The following is a 16,466-nucleotide window of genomic DNA, read 5'->3' on the forward strand; positions in this document are numbered from 1 at the left end:
CGTCGGGCTGGAATTCTGGGTGTGTTGACCGCCTTTCGGCTTCCGTATGCAGACTAACCGTAAAGCCCGATCGGGTTCCTACACTCGTTATTTACTTTCCTTGTGCCCCCCCCCTCCGTTTCCTTCTGCTGAGCTTCCCAAAATCTCTCCAACCTCACTCGATCTGTCTTATCTCAATGGCCGCTGTCTCTGAGAGCCCCGTCTTTCGGGCGACCACCACTGCTCCTGTCAACATCGCTGTTATCAAGTAAGCCCACACCCCGCTCTCACCAGTGTCTTGCCATTGATCTACCGCGCATGGACTCACGGTCTTCTTATAGGTACTGGGGGAAACGTGATGCCACTTTGAACTTGCCGACGAACTCTTCTCTTTCCGTTACTCTGTCCCAACGTTCTCTCCGCACCCTCACCACTGCTTCTTGTTCTGCTGGTTACCCCGCCGCAGATGAACTCACACTCAATGGCAAGCCACAAGACATCCAGTCATCCAAACGTACACTGGCATGTCTTGCGAGCCTACGAGCTCACCGCCAGGAGCTCGAGAATGCGAATTCCTCCTTGCCGAAACTCTCAACCCTTCCCCTACGAATAGTTTCTGAAAACAATTTCCCTACTGCCGCTGGTCTCGCCAGCTCGGCTGCCGGGTTCGCAGCTCTGGTTCGCGCCGTCGCCGATCTATACGGGTTGCCTCAGTCGCCGCGGGAACTAAGTAGGATTGCCCGCCAGGGATCTGGCTCGGCTTGCCGCTCTTTGATGGGGGGATACGTCGCCTGGCGCAGTGGTGAACTTCCAGATGGGAGTGACAGTCTGGCGGAGGAGGTCGCGCCCCAGTCCCATTGGCCGGAAATGCGTGCACTCATCCTTGTCGTGAGTGCGGAGAAGAAGGATGTGCCCAGTACTACAGGCATGCAGACAACAGTCGCGACATCTGAGCTCTTTGCAACTCGCGCGAACGCCATAGTTCCTGCCCGAATGGCCGCCATTGAGACAGCGATTCAGAATCGCGATTTCCCTGCGTTCGCTGAGGTCACAATGCGCGACTCGAATGGATTCCATGCCACCTGCCTCGACTCCTGGCCCCCAATCTTCTACATGAACGACGTCTCGAGAGCGGCAGTTCGACTTGTACATGATATCAACAGCATTGTCGGTCGTGCTGTGTGCGCGTACACATTTGATGCTGGCCCGAACGCAGTCATATATTATCTTGAGAAGGACTCCGCGCTTGTTGCGGGAACATTCAAGGCTATTTTGGGTTCATCCCTTGAGGGATGGTCCGGTCCCTTCTATGAGTCTTTGAAGGACGTTTCCAGTCCGGGAGTGGCCCTTGACCAGGTAGATTCCAGGGCTGTCGACGTGCTCAAGTCTGGACTGAGCCGTGTGATTTTGACTGCCGTTGGGGAAGGGCCTGTCAGCGTAGAGGACCATCTCGTTGGGGAGAAGGGCGAGATTCTGTCTCGACAATAGAGAGAAGCCCATAGTAGATGCGAGATGATTCATGACTCCATAAAGTTGCATCAGAGAATCTTTATGAGGATACTGGGTTTAATTGCAAGTCGAGCGCATCGTTTGACACGATACATGGCTTGCCGCTGGAGCTTTCGGGTATCTATATCATTCAGCTCATTCATTTAAAACGCAAATATCAGACAGAGACATACATAATTGATACTCTATTATATTTATTCCATGCTGCTAATTCCATATACAAAGAGAAACTTTTTTCTCAATATCAGTATTCCTAGGTGAACTTAATTCAACAACGCCGACTTCTTCATCTCCTTAATCTTAGGCGCCTCCTGTGCCTTCCCGACAGAAATAACGCTCTCCCAGAAAACCCTCTGTCCACCCACTGGCTTCGGATTGTCAACAGGTGCATTCATCGCTGAAACCTCACCATCTTGCTCCGCACCCTCCTGCCCAGAGCCCGGAGGCCCCGTCGCAGCAGCAAAAACTTCTTCCTGGCTCTCCGCACACAACTTCAACACATCACCCATAGCCCTCTCAACCACGGCCGCGCGCTCCCTCATCCCGCGTCTCAGCAACGAATCAACCAAGTTCTCCACTTCAGGTACAGTGGAGTTCACGCGCTCAATAAGTCTCCGCACACTATTTACTAGGTACTCTTCCTCGTACACGGTGCCTTTCTTTCCACGTGCCCGTTTCCGCTCCTCCCTGCGTCGGTTGCGGGAGCTTTGGCGTGTGCTTGTTGTTTTGCCTGAAGAGGTGTTGCCCGTGTACCGAGTGAACATGCTCTTGCCTGCGAGTGTAGAGGCGTCTGTTGGTGCTAGGGAGACGTTATCCGGGATATCCATGCCCACGGCGCCATCTGCGGCTGTCGGGTCACCGCCGAAGTAAGCCAGTGGGTCCTGGAGGCGCCGAAGACGGAGCTCCACGATGCGGGGGACTTGGGCGGCTAGTTGGGATTTGAAGTCGGCGAGGAGGTCGGTCATTGTACCCATTGTGTCGGCTAGGCTGGTGTCGACTATCTCGGGGATGAGAGCGGTAAGGTTGTGGAGGGTAAGGAGGCGGCTGGAGTCTGCGAAGCGGGAGCCGCGGCAGAGGAGGCGGGCGGCGGTGGGGATATCGTGGAGGTGTTCGGAGTAGATCTGGGAGGCGGAGACGTAGTCTTTGTTTTCTTCGATTAGGGTTGTGGCGAGGGTGGTCGCATGGACCGTTAGGTCTGATGGCGGGAGGGGAACGAGCATTGCGCAGTAGAGGGATTCGCGCCATAGGTGGGCGAGTTGATAACACTTGTATGCGTCTGTGTAGAGTTCGAGAGATTCGTAAGCTGTTGAGGGGTTAGCTCTAGGTGCTACAGGGTTTGGAATGGGAGAGGTGTTGTAGGGGTATGTACCAATTCCGGCGTCTCTGTACTTGGATTCTTCGTACAAATAGTTCGCGTAGAGGAGGGTAATTTCGCGCAGTTGCCCCGGTTGGTACTTGTAGGTGTCGATTGCGTCCTTATATAGCACGTGCGTCACTGCGTACTCTCGCACTTCATCATAGAGTCCCAATCCATGGAGATGTTTGAGCGCCTTCGCCCATCTCCCCAGGTAATTGTCAATCTCATACTGCCGTCGAAGCTCTGGGAGTTGCTGCAACTTTCTCAAGAACGGGAGATATTCGCGAGGGTCCTGTGTTTATTAGAAGGTCTCATATTGGTGTTTTGCCTGGGAGTGCTTACTCTCTGGGCTTGTTGAGCCACTAGCAAAGTGAGCTCGAGATCATACAGGCCCAAGGCCGTGTCGTATAGTCGATTAGCATCCGTCAAGAAGCAAATGTGCTCGACCGCATCCTCAGCTTGTTCAGAGCTCTCATCTAAAACTGGTAAGCACTGGAATGGAAGATACAGTACATAACCAGACGAACCTCTTAAGCGGGCCACCAGCTTGAGGCCAGCCTCAAGATCTGGAGGCACCTTGCAAACGTGTGCGGTAATCAAATTATGTAGGTTTGAGTTGGATCGCTTTTCCAGAGCCGTCAAGAACCCGTCACAGATTCGGTTCACCTTGTTGCCTTTCTTTGCTGGGCTTGTAGGACCGCTTTCTATCGCAACATCCACCTTTAAGTTTTTCAGCGTGTCTTTGTAAAGTGTCTGTGAAACATCTTCTTCCCTGGACCGGGTAAGCAAGGATTTACCGGGAACCTATCTGAGTAGTACATACTTCAAGCGAGAGAGAAACTCGTCAACGAAATCAACTCTCTTGACCTGGTCAACGAATAACAAAATGTTCTCCATGAACTGATCAGGGGCATAGTCGTGGATGATATTCATGTCGACCATCTGGCTGCGGCAGGCGAGGAATGCAGATCGGTAGTCTTTTCGGTCAATGAAGGATCGAATACCGGCTAGCACAAGTGCCCTTGGGTATATAGTTTCAATGTTACCCCGAGGAGCTTGCAAAACAACCGAAAATGTGGAGGGCATCACGGTTACTAGACGCGATCCCCGCTCGATACTCCTGCAACGTTCGTCCGTCTCCGGGGTATCGGGAGGAACCTCCATGTCTATAGCACAAGTTAGATAGAAACGAAACAAACTCATAGTCAGGAGTCAGTAACCTTCGGCGCGCACTAAGTGAACGAATTTTAGGAGGTGTAGAGACGTGGTAAAAATAACATGAGATGGAGTGAGCAGGAAAGATGTGCAGTTTTTCGCGAGGAGCGTCATATTTGCGTAAAGGCTTCCGGTCCTCGATAAGGATATCAACACAGCCTTGGAAATATTAGCATATCGCATAAAGTATCGATCTATACCCTTACCTCATCATCGGATATCTGGGCCGTGTTCGCCCAGTAAGTATCAACCGTAGGGCTTTGAGCCCATGGGGTAACGCGAAACTCATCAGCCGATTCAAGAGTGATGTTAGAGTAGGTAATTGCTTGACCAGGTCGAGAGGCGCTCGAGAACCATAATGCATCGTGGCCCAGACTCGCAAATATCGAAACCAGCTGCTCAGAGTCTGCTGCTCCATAGACGACCTTGGTCTCTCCTGTCTCTAATGTTGTCCGTTCGATGCATGCTTTGTTCGGTCCTCTATTCCTGAGAACATAGACTTCGTTATCGTTGATAAATGCAATTTGTCGAGGATGATTATCCTTCTCAAGCGGTAATGGATAGCTTGACTCAAGAATTGGGACGGGCACGGGACGAGACTTAAGAGACCATAGATAGACAGAGAAACGGTCATTCATCAGGACACCTATTCTGGTGCCAGACTTGCTAAAGGCAACGTCGATAGTATTCGAACCAAGCGCCAGCTCGTTGTGGGCCATAGGTGGTGGAACTCCGGACAGCCTCAGAGGAGTTAGCTTCAAAGTTCCTTCGCAGAGTTAGCAAACCGTCATGATAGAGTAGTAAGTCGCTCAGACTTACTTCCGTCAATGACGGCAACGGCGCCGATATCATATGGGGCAGTAGTTGAGCCGTGAAGCACCTCAAAGACAAACTCTCCGTCCAATATTGACTCTGCAACAGTATTAGCTTGATATCCGGGGAGCTACTACATACGCCACGTACCGGAGGCGCCTGCAACCAAGCGCAAAGCTTTCTCCGGATGCCACTTGAAGACAAATGGAGACGAATTCCCGGGGCTTACAACCACTGGTAATTCCTGTTTCAGATAGTAGTGATAGTTGCCCGTGGTCCAGAACTGGACTCTGTCTGTAAATTGAACCGCGAGCACCGTCGAATCAATGTTCCAGCTTAAGCGTATATTCGACGCCCACGTCGCCCGCTCATCCTCAGTGAGGCGAAGCGTAAACTGGCCATGCCGTAATCCATTCCTTTCAAAGAAAACCACATCAACCCTATCCTCAAGCCTCTGTATGCTGGCGATGAGATTGCCATAAGGTCTCCAACTGAGAGCTCCCTCTAAACCATCAACCGGTTCGCTCACACTGTCCAAAGTTCCCTCGCGAGAATAGACCCTGATCGCGCGGCGAGTGCCTCCTTCAATGCTATTCACCCCAACATAGGCGCCATCTCCCCGCCAGCTAACAGTGGTCCGCGCATCATCAGTACTGCTCAGCTTGCCCTCGTCCACCTTTTCCGGAACGGTAGGATCTCGAAGAGCTTTGGCCCTTTTCCCTTGGAACTGAGTCTCCCGTTTTCCCCAGCCCACAGAAACATGCTGTGACGTCTTGAGGTCCTCCGAAGAGAATGTAATCTCAGCAACATTCTCAAACTCCCTAGTCATATACAGAAACGTATTAGCCGCAGTTGTAAGGGCCAGAAGCTCCTCATCCGGCGACCAAGCAGCAGCCGTTATACCGACGTCGACCGAGCCCACAATCTCGATCTTGTCTTCGCCTGGGAACGGCTCCTCGCGGATGATGATGATGTCGCCTCCCTCCAGGACCAGACAAGCCGTGAGAGTATCCGCGAAGTAATGCAGAGAGAGGATACGGTCGCAATCAAGCTCCGGTAGCGGACATGGCGCATCCCAGGACGCGATAGTCTCGAAGACTTGCGGGTTCACGGGTTCCGAAAAATAGGCGTCCTGGCGCTTTCTCCGCAGCTCGATGACCGGGTTTGTGGGCGTAGGGCCAAATGCGCAAATAATAGCATCCGAGGCTGTATCCCAAGTTGTCGCTGTCAGAGGAAGCCCATCCTGGAGGTGCACCTCCATGAGGCGAACGTTCTTTAAATTGCGCATCTTTATGAATCAATAGGTTACCCCACTGCCATAAAGGAGGAGGCTTTGCACAGGAAAGCGAGGAACTGAAAGGATGGAAGAAGGGAATAAAATATTAGGTATTATTTAGAATAGCCATAGAGCAAAAGAGGTGGATTGTCTATTGCCTTTCCTCGGCCCGTGTTCTGGCAGAATTGTAGAGGTATGTGTCAGTCGGCCCAAAGATTTTGGTGTTCACAGACAAAAAATTAGCCAATGACTTCATCGACATACGAATATCTACCAACGGGGAACTCGACAGAGCTTCATGAAAGCCACCACAACCGTCATTGCAAGATTAGGGACGTGGTAAGAATTTACTTCGATTCAAAGATGAATGAAATCTCTAGATTTATACATTGATATACGAATTCTTCCAGGGTAAGTTACACTCTCCGACCGTCCCAAGGAAGTTGCGCCTAACGAGTCTTGTAGGTTTGCCAGACTAGGATAGAGAGTCCAATTAGCTGACTGAAGAAGACGTCGCAGGGGTCTTTAGGTCACATACCAGCAATGGCGAAGGGAGTACCGAAACCGGTGACTACAGGTCTCAAATTAGCGACGCTCAACCCGTGGTAAATCACTCAATTGGAAACCACTGACTCATGAAAGCCCAGTATCGAAAGAAGAAGTACTTGGTAAGAGGGTTGAAGGGGATGTTGGAGCGAGGGCCCTCGGCGTAGTGGTAAGGACTCCCAAGTTGGGAGCGGGTGGTGGAAAAGCCACGGCGGGCAACGAAGGAGGTGGCCATGCGGGCACGGAGAGTCGTAGCAGCGTTCATCTTCAGCAGTGTCAGCGCAATTGAGTTGAAGTCTGATCAAAAAGGTACATTACCTTGAATGAAGCGGGATCGCGATGGGATGATCGAGACGGAGGTACTGGTTGTGCCATCCGAGAAGAGCAGGATGGGATGGAACCAGCAGCTTCGAGGCCAAGGCACGTGACTGTAGGACCTCCAGAAAGGGAATAGTTTCTTTGTCTGGTCCACCTGGGCCTGGCACCTGGGCAATTACGGCGCCTTCCCCAAACGGGATATCGAAATTTCTTGGTCGCTTCAGTCGGTGGATGAAAGCAAAGCAGGTTTCAACCATCCCAAGCCTGTCGTTTTTTGTCCGCCCAGCGGTTTAGCCCTCGTTCTCAGCTCAGTTATGGATGAGCTTTTTGACGTTTTTGAGGACAAGCCCCAGGCGCCTCAACCTTCCGAGCCCGTCCCCAGACGACCGAAGAAAGAGAAGAACAAGAAACGACAGGTTAATGGCGATGTGAAGGAAAATGGTGGAACACCCCAACCCAGGGAGCACACCGTGATATCCGATGTTGCCGATCAAAATCCTGCAGACGGAGGGGAGGACAGCGCTCCACGCTCAGACAGAAATACCCAGCCAGAGGCGAAGAGATTGCGGTTGGAGCAGGAACCGGAGCCTGTGGTCGCGGACTTGTTCGAAACTGCGCAAGAGCGCGAAATCGCGGGGTCTGCAGGACTTCAGTCCGAGAAGGAGGCCGGTCCAGTTGTGCTGTCCCATCAAGTCCGACATCAGGTCGCCATCCCGCCGAAGTACCCATACGTACCCATTTCCCAACACGAGCCTCCGGAGAACCCTGCAAGGGTATGGCCATTTACTCTCGACCCTTTCCAGCAGGTTGCTGTTGCATCGATTCAAAGAGAGGAAAGTGTGCTTGTTTCCGCCCACACCAGTGCGGGAAAGACAGTGGTCGCGGAATATGCTATCGCTCAGAGTCTGAAGAATAACCAGAGAGTCATCTACACGAGCCCAATTAAGGCACTGAGCAATCAAAAGTACCGAGAGTTTGCGGCAGACTTTGGAGATGTTGGCCTCATGACAGGAGATGTGACTATAAACCCTACCGCCACTTGCTTGGTGATGACAACCGAAATTCTGAGATCCATGTTATATCGCGGCTCAGAAATCATGCGCGAAGTTGCGTGGGTTGTCTTTGATGAGATTCATTATATGCGAGACGCCAGTGAGTCAACAATGGCCAATGCATTCTTACACCTCACTAACTACTGATATAGCGCGAGGCGTTGTTTGGGAGGAGACGATCATTCTACTCCCCGATAAGGTTCGCTATGTATTCTTGTCCGCCACGATACCCAATGCCATGCAGTTTGCGGAGTGGATTACGAAGATGCACAACCAGGCCTGCCACGTTGTATATACCGACTTTAGGCCCACGCCGCTACAGCATTACTTCTTCCCCGCCGGCTCCGAAGGGATGCACTTAATCGTGGATGAAAAGGGCAACTTCCGTGAAGAGAATTTTCAAAAGGCTATGAGCTCTATTGCGGACAAGAAGGGCGACGACCCCGCAGATGCGTTAGCCAAGCGAAAAGGCAAAGGTAAGGATAAGAAGCTAAATAAGGGGGGCAATCAGGAGAAAGATGATATATACAAGATTGTGAAGATGATCATGCTTAAAAGCCTCAACCCTGTGATCGTCTTCAGCTTTAGCAAGCGGGAGTGCGAGTTCTATGCGCTTAAGATGAGAAACTTGGCTTTCAACGATGATTCAGAGAAAGAGATGGTTTCGAAGGTCTTCAACAGCGCGATTGAAATGCTGTCAGAAGAGGATAGGAACCTTCCCCAGATTCAGAACATCCTGCCGCTTCTCCGGCGAGGAATCGGCGTGCATCATTCTGGGCTCCTCCCCATCCTCAAGGAAACAATCGAGATCCTGTTCCAAGAGGGTCTCATAAAGGTCCTGTTTGCGACCGAGACATTTTCCATTGGGCTCAATATGCCGGCGAAAACAGTTGTGTTTACAAGCGTCCGGAAATTCGATGGCTTCAGTCAGCGCTGGGTCACCCCGTCTGAATTCGTACAAATGTCAGGCCGTGCTGGTCGACGAGGTCTTGACGACCGGGGTATTGTTATAATGATGATTGGCGAAGAAATGGATCCCGCCGTAGCGAAGGAAATTGTCCGTGGGGAGCAGGACCGCCTGAATTCAGCTTTCCATTTGGGTTACAACATGATCCTCAATCTCATGCGTGTTGAGGGCATCTCGCCTGAGTTCATGCTTGAGAGGTGTTTCTACCAGTTCCAGAACACCGCCGGCCTTGCAGGTCTTGAAAAGGGTAAGGAGTTATTCCTTTGATTTTCGTCGCTCGAGGTAGCTTTCTGACCGAGAGACAGAACTTGAGGAACTAGAAGAAAAAAGGGCCAACATGGTCGTCCCGGATGAAGGAACGATTCGGGAATATTACGATCTCAGAACGCAACTTGACCAATTCAGCGACGATGTACGGGCGGTCATCAGCCATCCTTCGTACTCCGTATCCTATCTCACATCTGGACGCCTACTTAATATCAAGTACAAAGACTTTGATTTCGGACTGGGTGTTGTGGTGAACTGCAAGAAACGAAAGCCTGCCAAGAACTCGACAGAGGAAATTACGGACCACCAAAGTTGGGTCGTTGATGTTCTTCTAAAAGTGGCTGACGGATCGTCGGTTGGCACAAAGACTTTTGAAGACCTGCCACCTGGTGTCCGCCCACCAAAGAATGGCGAAGGATCTCATATGGCGGTTGTTCCGCTCCTCCTCAACTGTATTCAATCCATCTCACATGTGCGGATATTCCTTCCCAAGGATTTGCAGTCCAATGATGCACGAAACACAGTGCGGAAAAGGTTGGACGAGGTTCAGAAGCGATTCCCTGACGGGATCGCTGTGCTCGATCCGATAGAGGATATGGGTATCAAGGATGATGAGTTTAAGAAGCTTTTAAGGGTAAGTGACGTTTATAACGAAAACGGGGCGGGCAAGCTGCTAATCAATCCATAGAAAATCGAGGTCCTTGAGTCTCGGTTACTCGCCAATCCGTTGCATAATTCTCCGAGGTTGCAGGAACTATACGAACAGTATTCAGAAAAGGTAGAGCTTGGTAACAAGATCAAAGCAACCAAGAAGAAGATATCAGAGGGCATGGCGATACAGCAACTAGACGAACTGAAATGCCGAAAGCGAGTTCTGCGTCGCTTCGGATTCATCAACGAGGCCGAAGTCGTCCAGCTGAAAGCACGTGTAGCGTGTGAGATTAGTACCGGCGACGAGCTTATGCTGAGCGAGCTTCTCTTTAATGGCTTCTTTAATAAGTTGACGCCAGAGCAAACAGCGGCCGTGCTAAGTGTCTTCGTATTTGAAGAAAAGTCAAAGGAGACGCCGCCACTGTCAAAGGATGAGCTTGCGAAGCCCCTCAAGGAGATCCAAGCGCAAGCACGGATCGTCGCCAAAGTCGCGCAGGAGTCGAAGCTGGCTGTCAGTGAGGAAGATTATGTCCAGAGTTTCCACTGGGAACTAATGGAGGTTATCTACGAATGGGCTAATGGAAAGTCATTCGCCGAGATTTGGTAAGTTTCTCGACCTCAACGTGTGGAGTAATGCGGGACTGCTTCTCACCTTCATGCGCGTTTCTAGCTCGATGACCGATGTTTATGAAGGCAGCTTGATTCGTGTCTTCCGCCGGTTAGAAGAATGTCTACGACAAATGGCCCAGGCAGCTAAGGTCATGGGGAGCGAGGAGCTGGAGAGTAAATTCGAGACTGCACTAACAAAGGTCCGCAGAGACATTGTTGCCGCTCAGTCCCTGTATTTGTAAACGAACACCATAGGTCTCCGAGACCCGCATATGTCATCGAAACGGACCTGCGACGTGTAATCTTGGATGTCTTGGTAGGTGCATTTCCCTGGCGTCGGGCTATGAAGGTTTCAGCCATTTTTATTAGTTGTCTTGTATGTAGTGCCATGATATCCTGAGAGTACAATGGAAGGTCAAAAAGTGGCAAAATCCGTACAAAAGCAGGAAGAAAGTCAAATAACAAGCGGATGAAGTAGCAATTTCAGGAGACGAGTTCTTATTATAGATGACAGAGATTGAAATGAGGTTGAGACAAAGAGTGCCCAGTGCGGCGATGAGGTGAAAGCACCTGGGCAGCTTGCTTGGAGGTGCATTCTGGGTCCGCGTTGCCTCCTGCAACCCGTCCTCTGCCTGCGTCCAACTCCATCTTCGCCCACCGCTTCTCTTTCTTCGCTCTTCCTTCCCCACCACTCTCTCCGTCTCCCTCTCTCTCTCTCTGTCTGTCTCTCTGGATCTCTCTTCCTCCCCTCCTTCAGCTCCATCTGCTTCTGTCTTTCCCTTGCATCATCTCCTTTCTACCTTTTTCCCCTTTCTACCGTCTCCCTCGTGATTACAGCTGGCTATCACCATATTTCCCGTGTGGCTCCGTCTGCTCCCCCGTCGGTCAGCTACCAAGTTCCTATCTCCTCCCCATCCTTTGCCAGCCGACTGTTTGTGGCCATCATGAACAGCCTGGTGGCTACACCACCTGTGCCTCCTCACTTTTACGAATATTCTCGGCTCTCTCCCTCTCGCCCAAGTATGTTTTCTGCCGTTTCCAAAGCCGTTCTCGCACCCTTATGTATACTTCTTTCTAATCCGACATTCCAGTGTCTACCCCGAGTCACACCCCCAACACCCGCAAACGGAAAGCAGAAGATGACAATAATGATTATGATAGCCGAATGTCTGCATCCCCAACAAACTCTCCAGCCTTCACTCCAAGATCTCTCCCAGCGTCTCGACAACTGAAACGTGTTCGGCCCAATGTCGGTGGGAGACCACTCTCTCTTCCCCGTTTGTTGGAGACTTTAGACACCGATACTCTCCGCGATGTACTTCGGTCTATATGCGGTCGTCATCCGAGTCTGGCTGAAGAAGTGGTTCAAAGTGCTCCTCGCCCGAGTGTTGCGTCTGCCTTGCACGTCCTCCGAAACTATCAATCTACCCTTCAATCCTCGTTCCCCCTTGGAGGCAATCCAGAATCCGACTATGCCTACAATCGAGTCCGGCAACCCCTAGGAAACCTCCTGGAAGCTTTGAGCGATTTCACTCCACATTTCTTACCGCCGAACGAAACTCAACCGTCAATATCTTTGAGTTATCTCGATGGTGCCACAGAGATCATTCATTCGTTGCCACGATGGAGCTCACCTCAGAATAACGTAGAGCGGGACTCTGCATATGATGAAATCTGCAAGGCCTGGATTCTGGTGATCCGAGAGGCCGCCAAACGTGGCGGCGGGATTCAGTTGCAGTATGGCGGCTGGGATCAAAAGCTGGCGAAACACAATCAGAATTCCGGCGGTAGACTGCAGCCAGCCGTCAACAGCCTTGCGTCCAGCTTGGGATGGATGCACGGACCAGACTTCCAAGGCGCTGGAAGTCCAGGGGGTAACGATCTTGGGTCAATTCGAGAGCAACTCCTTTCCGGTACATACGGGCTTGGGACCCCGGTTAAAGTTGGACCATGGTAAACAGCCTTGGGGTCTGCTACGCCCACTTCCCCTGGCAATCATGATATCAGCTATCCCGCCCGCCCGTCCTTCAAATACTTGGCCTTGGCCTTGCATCTCCACGTACGATACGATCACGATACCTTCTGCATGAACTGGAGAGTTAAGGGTTCATCTTGGCGTTACTGTGTGCAGCCAGATTTCTGTTATTTTCTTCTCCCCAAATCATATTTTTCCCTATTCTTTCCCTATCTCATCACACTGGATTACGCGCTATCTTCTCCCACTGTTATTTAGATCGCTTCAGAGGAGTCACTTATTATCTCTTACTCGAATTCCGCATATCATATGGGTCGGTACCGTCGGCAATATTTTCAATTCTCATATTCACTCTTTATCTCGCTGGTTTTATTTCCTTTTGGCGTCGAAGCTATGCTCGACGTTTTTGTTTACCCAAAATCATTTTTCTCGAAACCCACTGTTATCTGCCTGGCTTCTGCCCTTCCTCGTCGCCAATATACACTATGCACCACAAGCATGGATAGGATGAAACAGTCATGTTACCAGGCAGCCGATGCTGATGGGAGCTTCGACGGACCCACAACCCTATAACTAGGCTAGAACTCAACCATGGAACCTTGGAACAAGTAGCCAGATTCCTTCTCCGCTGTCTCCTTATCACCATAGTCACGTAGGCAAGGCCCTGGCCTTCCGGTCAATCGAATTTACCTCCTACTCTTGCCCCCGCTCGGATTCACATCCACTTCTAGGAAAATACACTCTTATGTCTTGAACGTAGCGGAAGGGTTGAACAGCGAGTGCACGGCCACAGAAACGGGCAATGTAACTAGATTTAGGATCACGAAGAGCCCTGCGTCATCCCAACGAATGTATGGGGATAGAAATAAAACCCGCTGATCATTAGGGACTGCTTTGATGATCATTGATTATGGTACCAAGAAAATTCCTACGTCGGGATTAATGCTCGCCCCAAGGTACGGAAGAACCACCCCGCGTCTTCCCAGCCGCCTCGATCTCCAGCTCTTTCCGTGAGAGGTATCTCAGAGAAGGTATCTGACACCTGGCTCCAGCTATCATCATTGTCATCGTCGGATAGCTCTTGGTTTGGGTGATTATCCCCCTGGTCTGCATGACGCTCAGAGGGTGCAGGCGGTGCGTTGTTCAATGTGTCTATAGAGAGCGGCCAGTCGTCGACACCGAATAACGTCCACTCGACTATTCGATCCACGAAGCTCCCGAGGCCAAAACCGCGCTCGCGAGTGAGGCGCTGGAGCTCGTGTTCGTCGATTTCCTCGTCCTCTTCTTCCGAGTCCCAGTTATCTGATACCGCCGACTCGTACCCGCCATCAGTCTGACGGATAGAGTCTCGCATCTCCGCACGGACACGCTCGTCCATGAAATCCGGGAGGAGAGAAAGAGAGGTACGAGCCTCGTCGTTGGTGTGCGGGGTGCGTGGCGCAGATCCAGCGTGAGCGCTAGAACGGTTAGTTGACGAAGGCATCGTCATCTCGAGACCGGTCATTGCAAAGTCTGGCCGACTGTTTCGCCGACTGCCCGCTCGGGATCGCGAGGATGTCGCAGCAGGGGTTGACCAGCCCGACCTCGACCGCCTTCCCATTCCCGTCCGCAGAGACTGAGATATGGCATCGACCTCGTACTTCTGGCCCTCGGAGACTAAACTCGTCGAGCTCTCTCTCTTCACCAGCCAGCTCTGCCCTTTTTCCTCGCGCGTGGACGATGCCAACGCAATACCAGCACGAAGCATCCATTCGGGATCTCTTGTGTCAGCGGCCTGGTAGCGCATGGTCGTAGTGCGCTTGGTCCTGCCGCTCCCGGTGCTTCTCGAGTGATGATGGAAGGGTTGGTTCACATTCTGCTCCTGGATGTTGGAGTCGCTGAGATGGGTAGAGGTTGAGCTTTTGCTTCTCATGTGATGGCGTACGCGCGAACCGCTCCGTGAGGGTGTGCGGGATAAGACGCCTGGCGTTCCTGGAACCGAATAGCTCGAAAGATAGGAAGTCTGGGTTGGGGTGTCGAGAGCTTCACTTCGTGGAGAGAAGTAATCCTGTGGACCTTGATCCAGGTTATCGTCGTCATCGTCAATGGGGTAGCGGGGTGTTAAGGGAGCGACAGAGACATGGTTTAACGACGGATAGGAGCGGCGAGAGCGAAACCCTGTCTGGGGTTGGGGGTGGGAGGACTGCGATTTATTAGGAGGTGGAGTGGGCTATCTTGGGGGAGGATTCATATACCTCCATTGTGAAATGCTATTTACTTGTGTTTTGTCTTCGAGCAACGACCTCCTGGAGCTGGGAGAGGAGAGAAGGATAATATGAAGTAATGGTCGGGGACAGGTCGAGGTCCTCCCCGGCAAAATGATGACTCCGCCTACATACTTCGGCATGTGAAAGGAGTCCTCCTTGCTTCAAGATGTGCTCCAGTTCTCAGGCTGAGCGATCAATTCTATTTACGAGGTTGGTTCGGTTCAGAGTCGAGGGGGAAACAAACAAAAGGGTATGTGCGGCACGGATTTCACGGCTTTGATCTTCCGTGCGGTTGTATATGTCTGCAAATGGGAGAGGGGATGTACGCAAAACTCAGCCAAAACGCTATAAATTCAACTTTTTCTTTCAAGCCCAGTAGTTAATTAGAAACGATCGAACCTACTCAATTGTCCCCTTATTGACAACGAACCCCTCCAAGGCAGAAATCGCAGCCCATAACCTGTTCTCAGCTTCGGGGAAAACAAGCGATCGATGGCTGTAGAAAACCTCGTCGCTGACCTCTTCAGGATGTCGCGGAAGACAGTGCATGAATTTCCAACCCTGTTTCGCGCCTCCTCTCCTCGCAAGGTCTGCGGTGATCTGGAAGCCTGCGAATTCTCGTAGCCTCTTGACCTTCTCTTCTTCCTGACCCATCGATACCCAGGTGTCTGTGACAAGTATGTCCGCATCTTTAACCGCCTCTTCGGGAACATTGGTCTGCAGAACCTTTCCGGGACTCGAGACTCCCTCTCCAGCCGACTTGATAAGCTCCAACATAGCCGCGGGAATCTCGTAGCCTTTCGGAGTTGCAACAGCAATGTCGATTCCCATCTTTGTGGCAGCAATAGCCATATCGAATAGGACATTGTTGGCGTCACCTACCCAAGCGATCTTCATGCCCTCCAAACCCAGACTTGAGAAGTGGTGGGCTTTGGGCGTGAATGTTTCGTAGATGGTTTGGAAGTCGGCAATGGCTTGTAAAGGATGAAACGAGTCGCACAACGCATTGATAACGGGAACGGAGGAATGCTTCGCCAGGTCCGCGACCTCTGCGTGGGCACCAACTCGTGCTACTAGGCAAGATACCATGGAGGAGATAACGACCGAGGTATCGTATAAGGACTCATTGACCCCTAATTGAATGTCATCCTTGCCTAAAAACATTGGGTGGCCGCCCATCTGCACTACGGCCCCTTCTGTAGATACCCTGGTCCGTGTGCTTCGCTTACTGAAGATCATAGCGACTGTCTTCCCCGTCAATGAACCTAGCAGGTTTTGAGGGATTGACCCGGATTTTATTGCACGCTTGTGTGAGGAGGCATTGCGGACTAGAGTTGCGAATTCGGTGGTAGAGAGGTCCGCAATGGAGAGGAAATGGCGGGGAGCGAATGGAGAGGTCTGGAGCGTGGTTTGCGATGAATAGAGGCGCACGGCCTGTCCCAAGCTCTGCTTCTTCAAAACAGAGCGGAGGGAGGTCATTAGGAGAGCGTGAGGCATGCTGAGGGCGTGGAGCTGTCAGCAATGGGGAGGAACGGCTTTACTGAGAACAAAAGAATAAATCAGATTTGACGGGGAGTGACTCAATTTCCGCCCTGTGCCAAACAATATGGCCGCTTCGACTCGCCCAGAGTCCCAGACCGTTCCCGGTGGGCCTTTTCGAGACGCTTGGGGAGCTCCCGCTGGCTG

General features: G+C 51.6%; 7 protein-coding genes across 7 annotated transcripts; 3 read left to right on the plus strand and 4 right to left on the minus strand.

The window, feature by feature from the left end:
• The first annotated feature begins 104 nt into the window (after positions 1 to 104).
• On the plus strand, positions 105 to 1,674 carry mvd1 (diphosphomevalonate decarboxylase MVD1). Its single transcript, XM_071028919.1, has 2 exons — positions 105 to 247; positions 321 to 1,674. The coding sequence occupies exons 1-2, from the start codon at positions 177 to 179 to the stop codon at positions 1,465 to 1,467; spliced, it is 1,218 nt and encodes a 405-aa protein (XP_070886891.1). The 5' UTR covers positions 105 to 176; the 3' UTR covers positions 1,468 to 1,674.
• Positions 1,610 to 6,338, minus strand: BJX67DRAFT_70369 (Elongator subunit IKI3). Its single transcript, XM_071035322.1, has 9 exons — positions 5,024 to 6,338; positions 4,880 to 4,972; positions 4,267 to 4,826; positions 4,066 to 4,219; positions 3,669 to 4,011; positions 3,373 to 3,617; positions 3,188 to 3,321; positions 2,858 to 3,137; positions 1,610 to 2,791 (listed from the first exon to the last, which is right to left on the minus strand). Exons 1-9 carry the CDS (start codon positions 6,159 to 6,161, stop codon positions 1,752 to 1,754), a joined length of 3,987 nt encoding a protein of 1,328 aa, XP_070886892.1. The 5' UTR covers positions 6,162 to 6,338; the 3' UTR covers positions 1,610 to 1,751.
• Positions 6,339 to 6,598: 260 nt separating this feature from the next.
• On the minus strand, positions 6,599 to 6,960 carry BJX67DRAFT_380471 (cytochrome c oxidase VIIc family protein; the record flags this gene model as incomplete). The annotated part of the gene is made up of 3 exons (XM_071032797.1): positions 6,599 to 6,624; positions 6,688 to 6,720; positions 6,783 to 6,960. 3 exons carry the CDS (start codon positions 6,958 to 6,960, stop codon positions 6,599 to 6,601), a joined length of 237 nt encoding a protein of 78 aa, XP_070886893.1.
• Positions 6,961 to 7,216: 256 nt separating this feature from the next.
• On the plus strand, positions 7,217 to 11,135 carry BJX67DRAFT_351608 (ATP-dependent RNA helicase MTR4). The gene is made up of 5 exons (XM_071028920.1): positions 7,217 to 8,165; positions 8,218 to 9,279; positions 9,338 to 9,933; positions 9,988 to 10,553; positions 10,621 to 11,135. Exons 1-5 carry the CDS (start codon positions 7,328 to 7,330, stop codon positions 10,799 to 10,801), a joined length of 3,243 nt encoding a protein of 1,080 aa, XP_070886894.1. The 5' UTR covers positions 7,217 to 7,327; the 3' UTR covers positions 10,802 to 11,135.
• A 368-nt stretch (positions 11,136 to 11,503) lies between these two features.
• BJX67DRAFT_380473 (cut8/STS1 family protein) lies at positions 11,504 to 12,516 on the plus strand (the record flags this gene model as incomplete). Its single annotated transcript, XM_071032798.1, has 2 exons — positions 11,504 to 11,579; positions 11,651 to 12,516. 2 exons carry the CDS (start codon positions 11,504 to 11,506, stop codon positions 12,514 to 12,516), a joined length of 942 nt encoding a protein of 313 aa, XP_070886895.1.
• Positions 12,517 to 13,284: 768 nt separating this feature from the next.
• On the minus strand, positions 13,285 to 14,976 carry BJX67DRAFT_70448 (DUF3984 domain-containing protein). The gene is made up of 2 exons (XM_071035323.1): positions 14,769 to 14,976; positions 13,285 to 14,716 (listed from the first exon to the last, which is right to left on the minus strand). Exons 1-2 carry the CDS (start codon positions 14,772 to 14,774, stop codon positions 13,463 to 13,465), a joined length of 1,260 nt encoding a protein of 419 aa, XP_070886896.1. The 5' UTR covers positions 14,775 to 14,976; the 3' UTR covers positions 13,285 to 13,462.
• Positions 14,743 to 16,458, minus strand: argB (ornithine carbamoyltransferase). Its single transcript, XM_071035324.1, has one exon. It carries the CDS (start codon positions 16,275 to 16,277, stop codon positions 15,180 to 15,182), a length of 1,098 nt encoding a protein of 365 aa, XP_070886897.1. The 5' UTR covers positions 16,278 to 16,458; the 3' UTR covers positions 14,743 to 15,179.
• Between the last annotated feature and the right edge of the window lie 8 nt (positions 16,459 to 16,466).

This window comes from Aspergillus lucknowensis (genome assembly GCF_044049455.1).
Source record: "Aspergillus lucknowensis strain CBS 449.75 chromosome Unknown BJX67scaffold_16, whole genome shotgun sequence".
In the NCBI taxonomy this organism is placed as follows: domain Eukaryota; kingdom Fungi; phylum Ascomycota; class Eurotiomycetes; order Eurotiales; family Aspergillaceae; genus Aspergillus; species Aspergillus lucknowensis.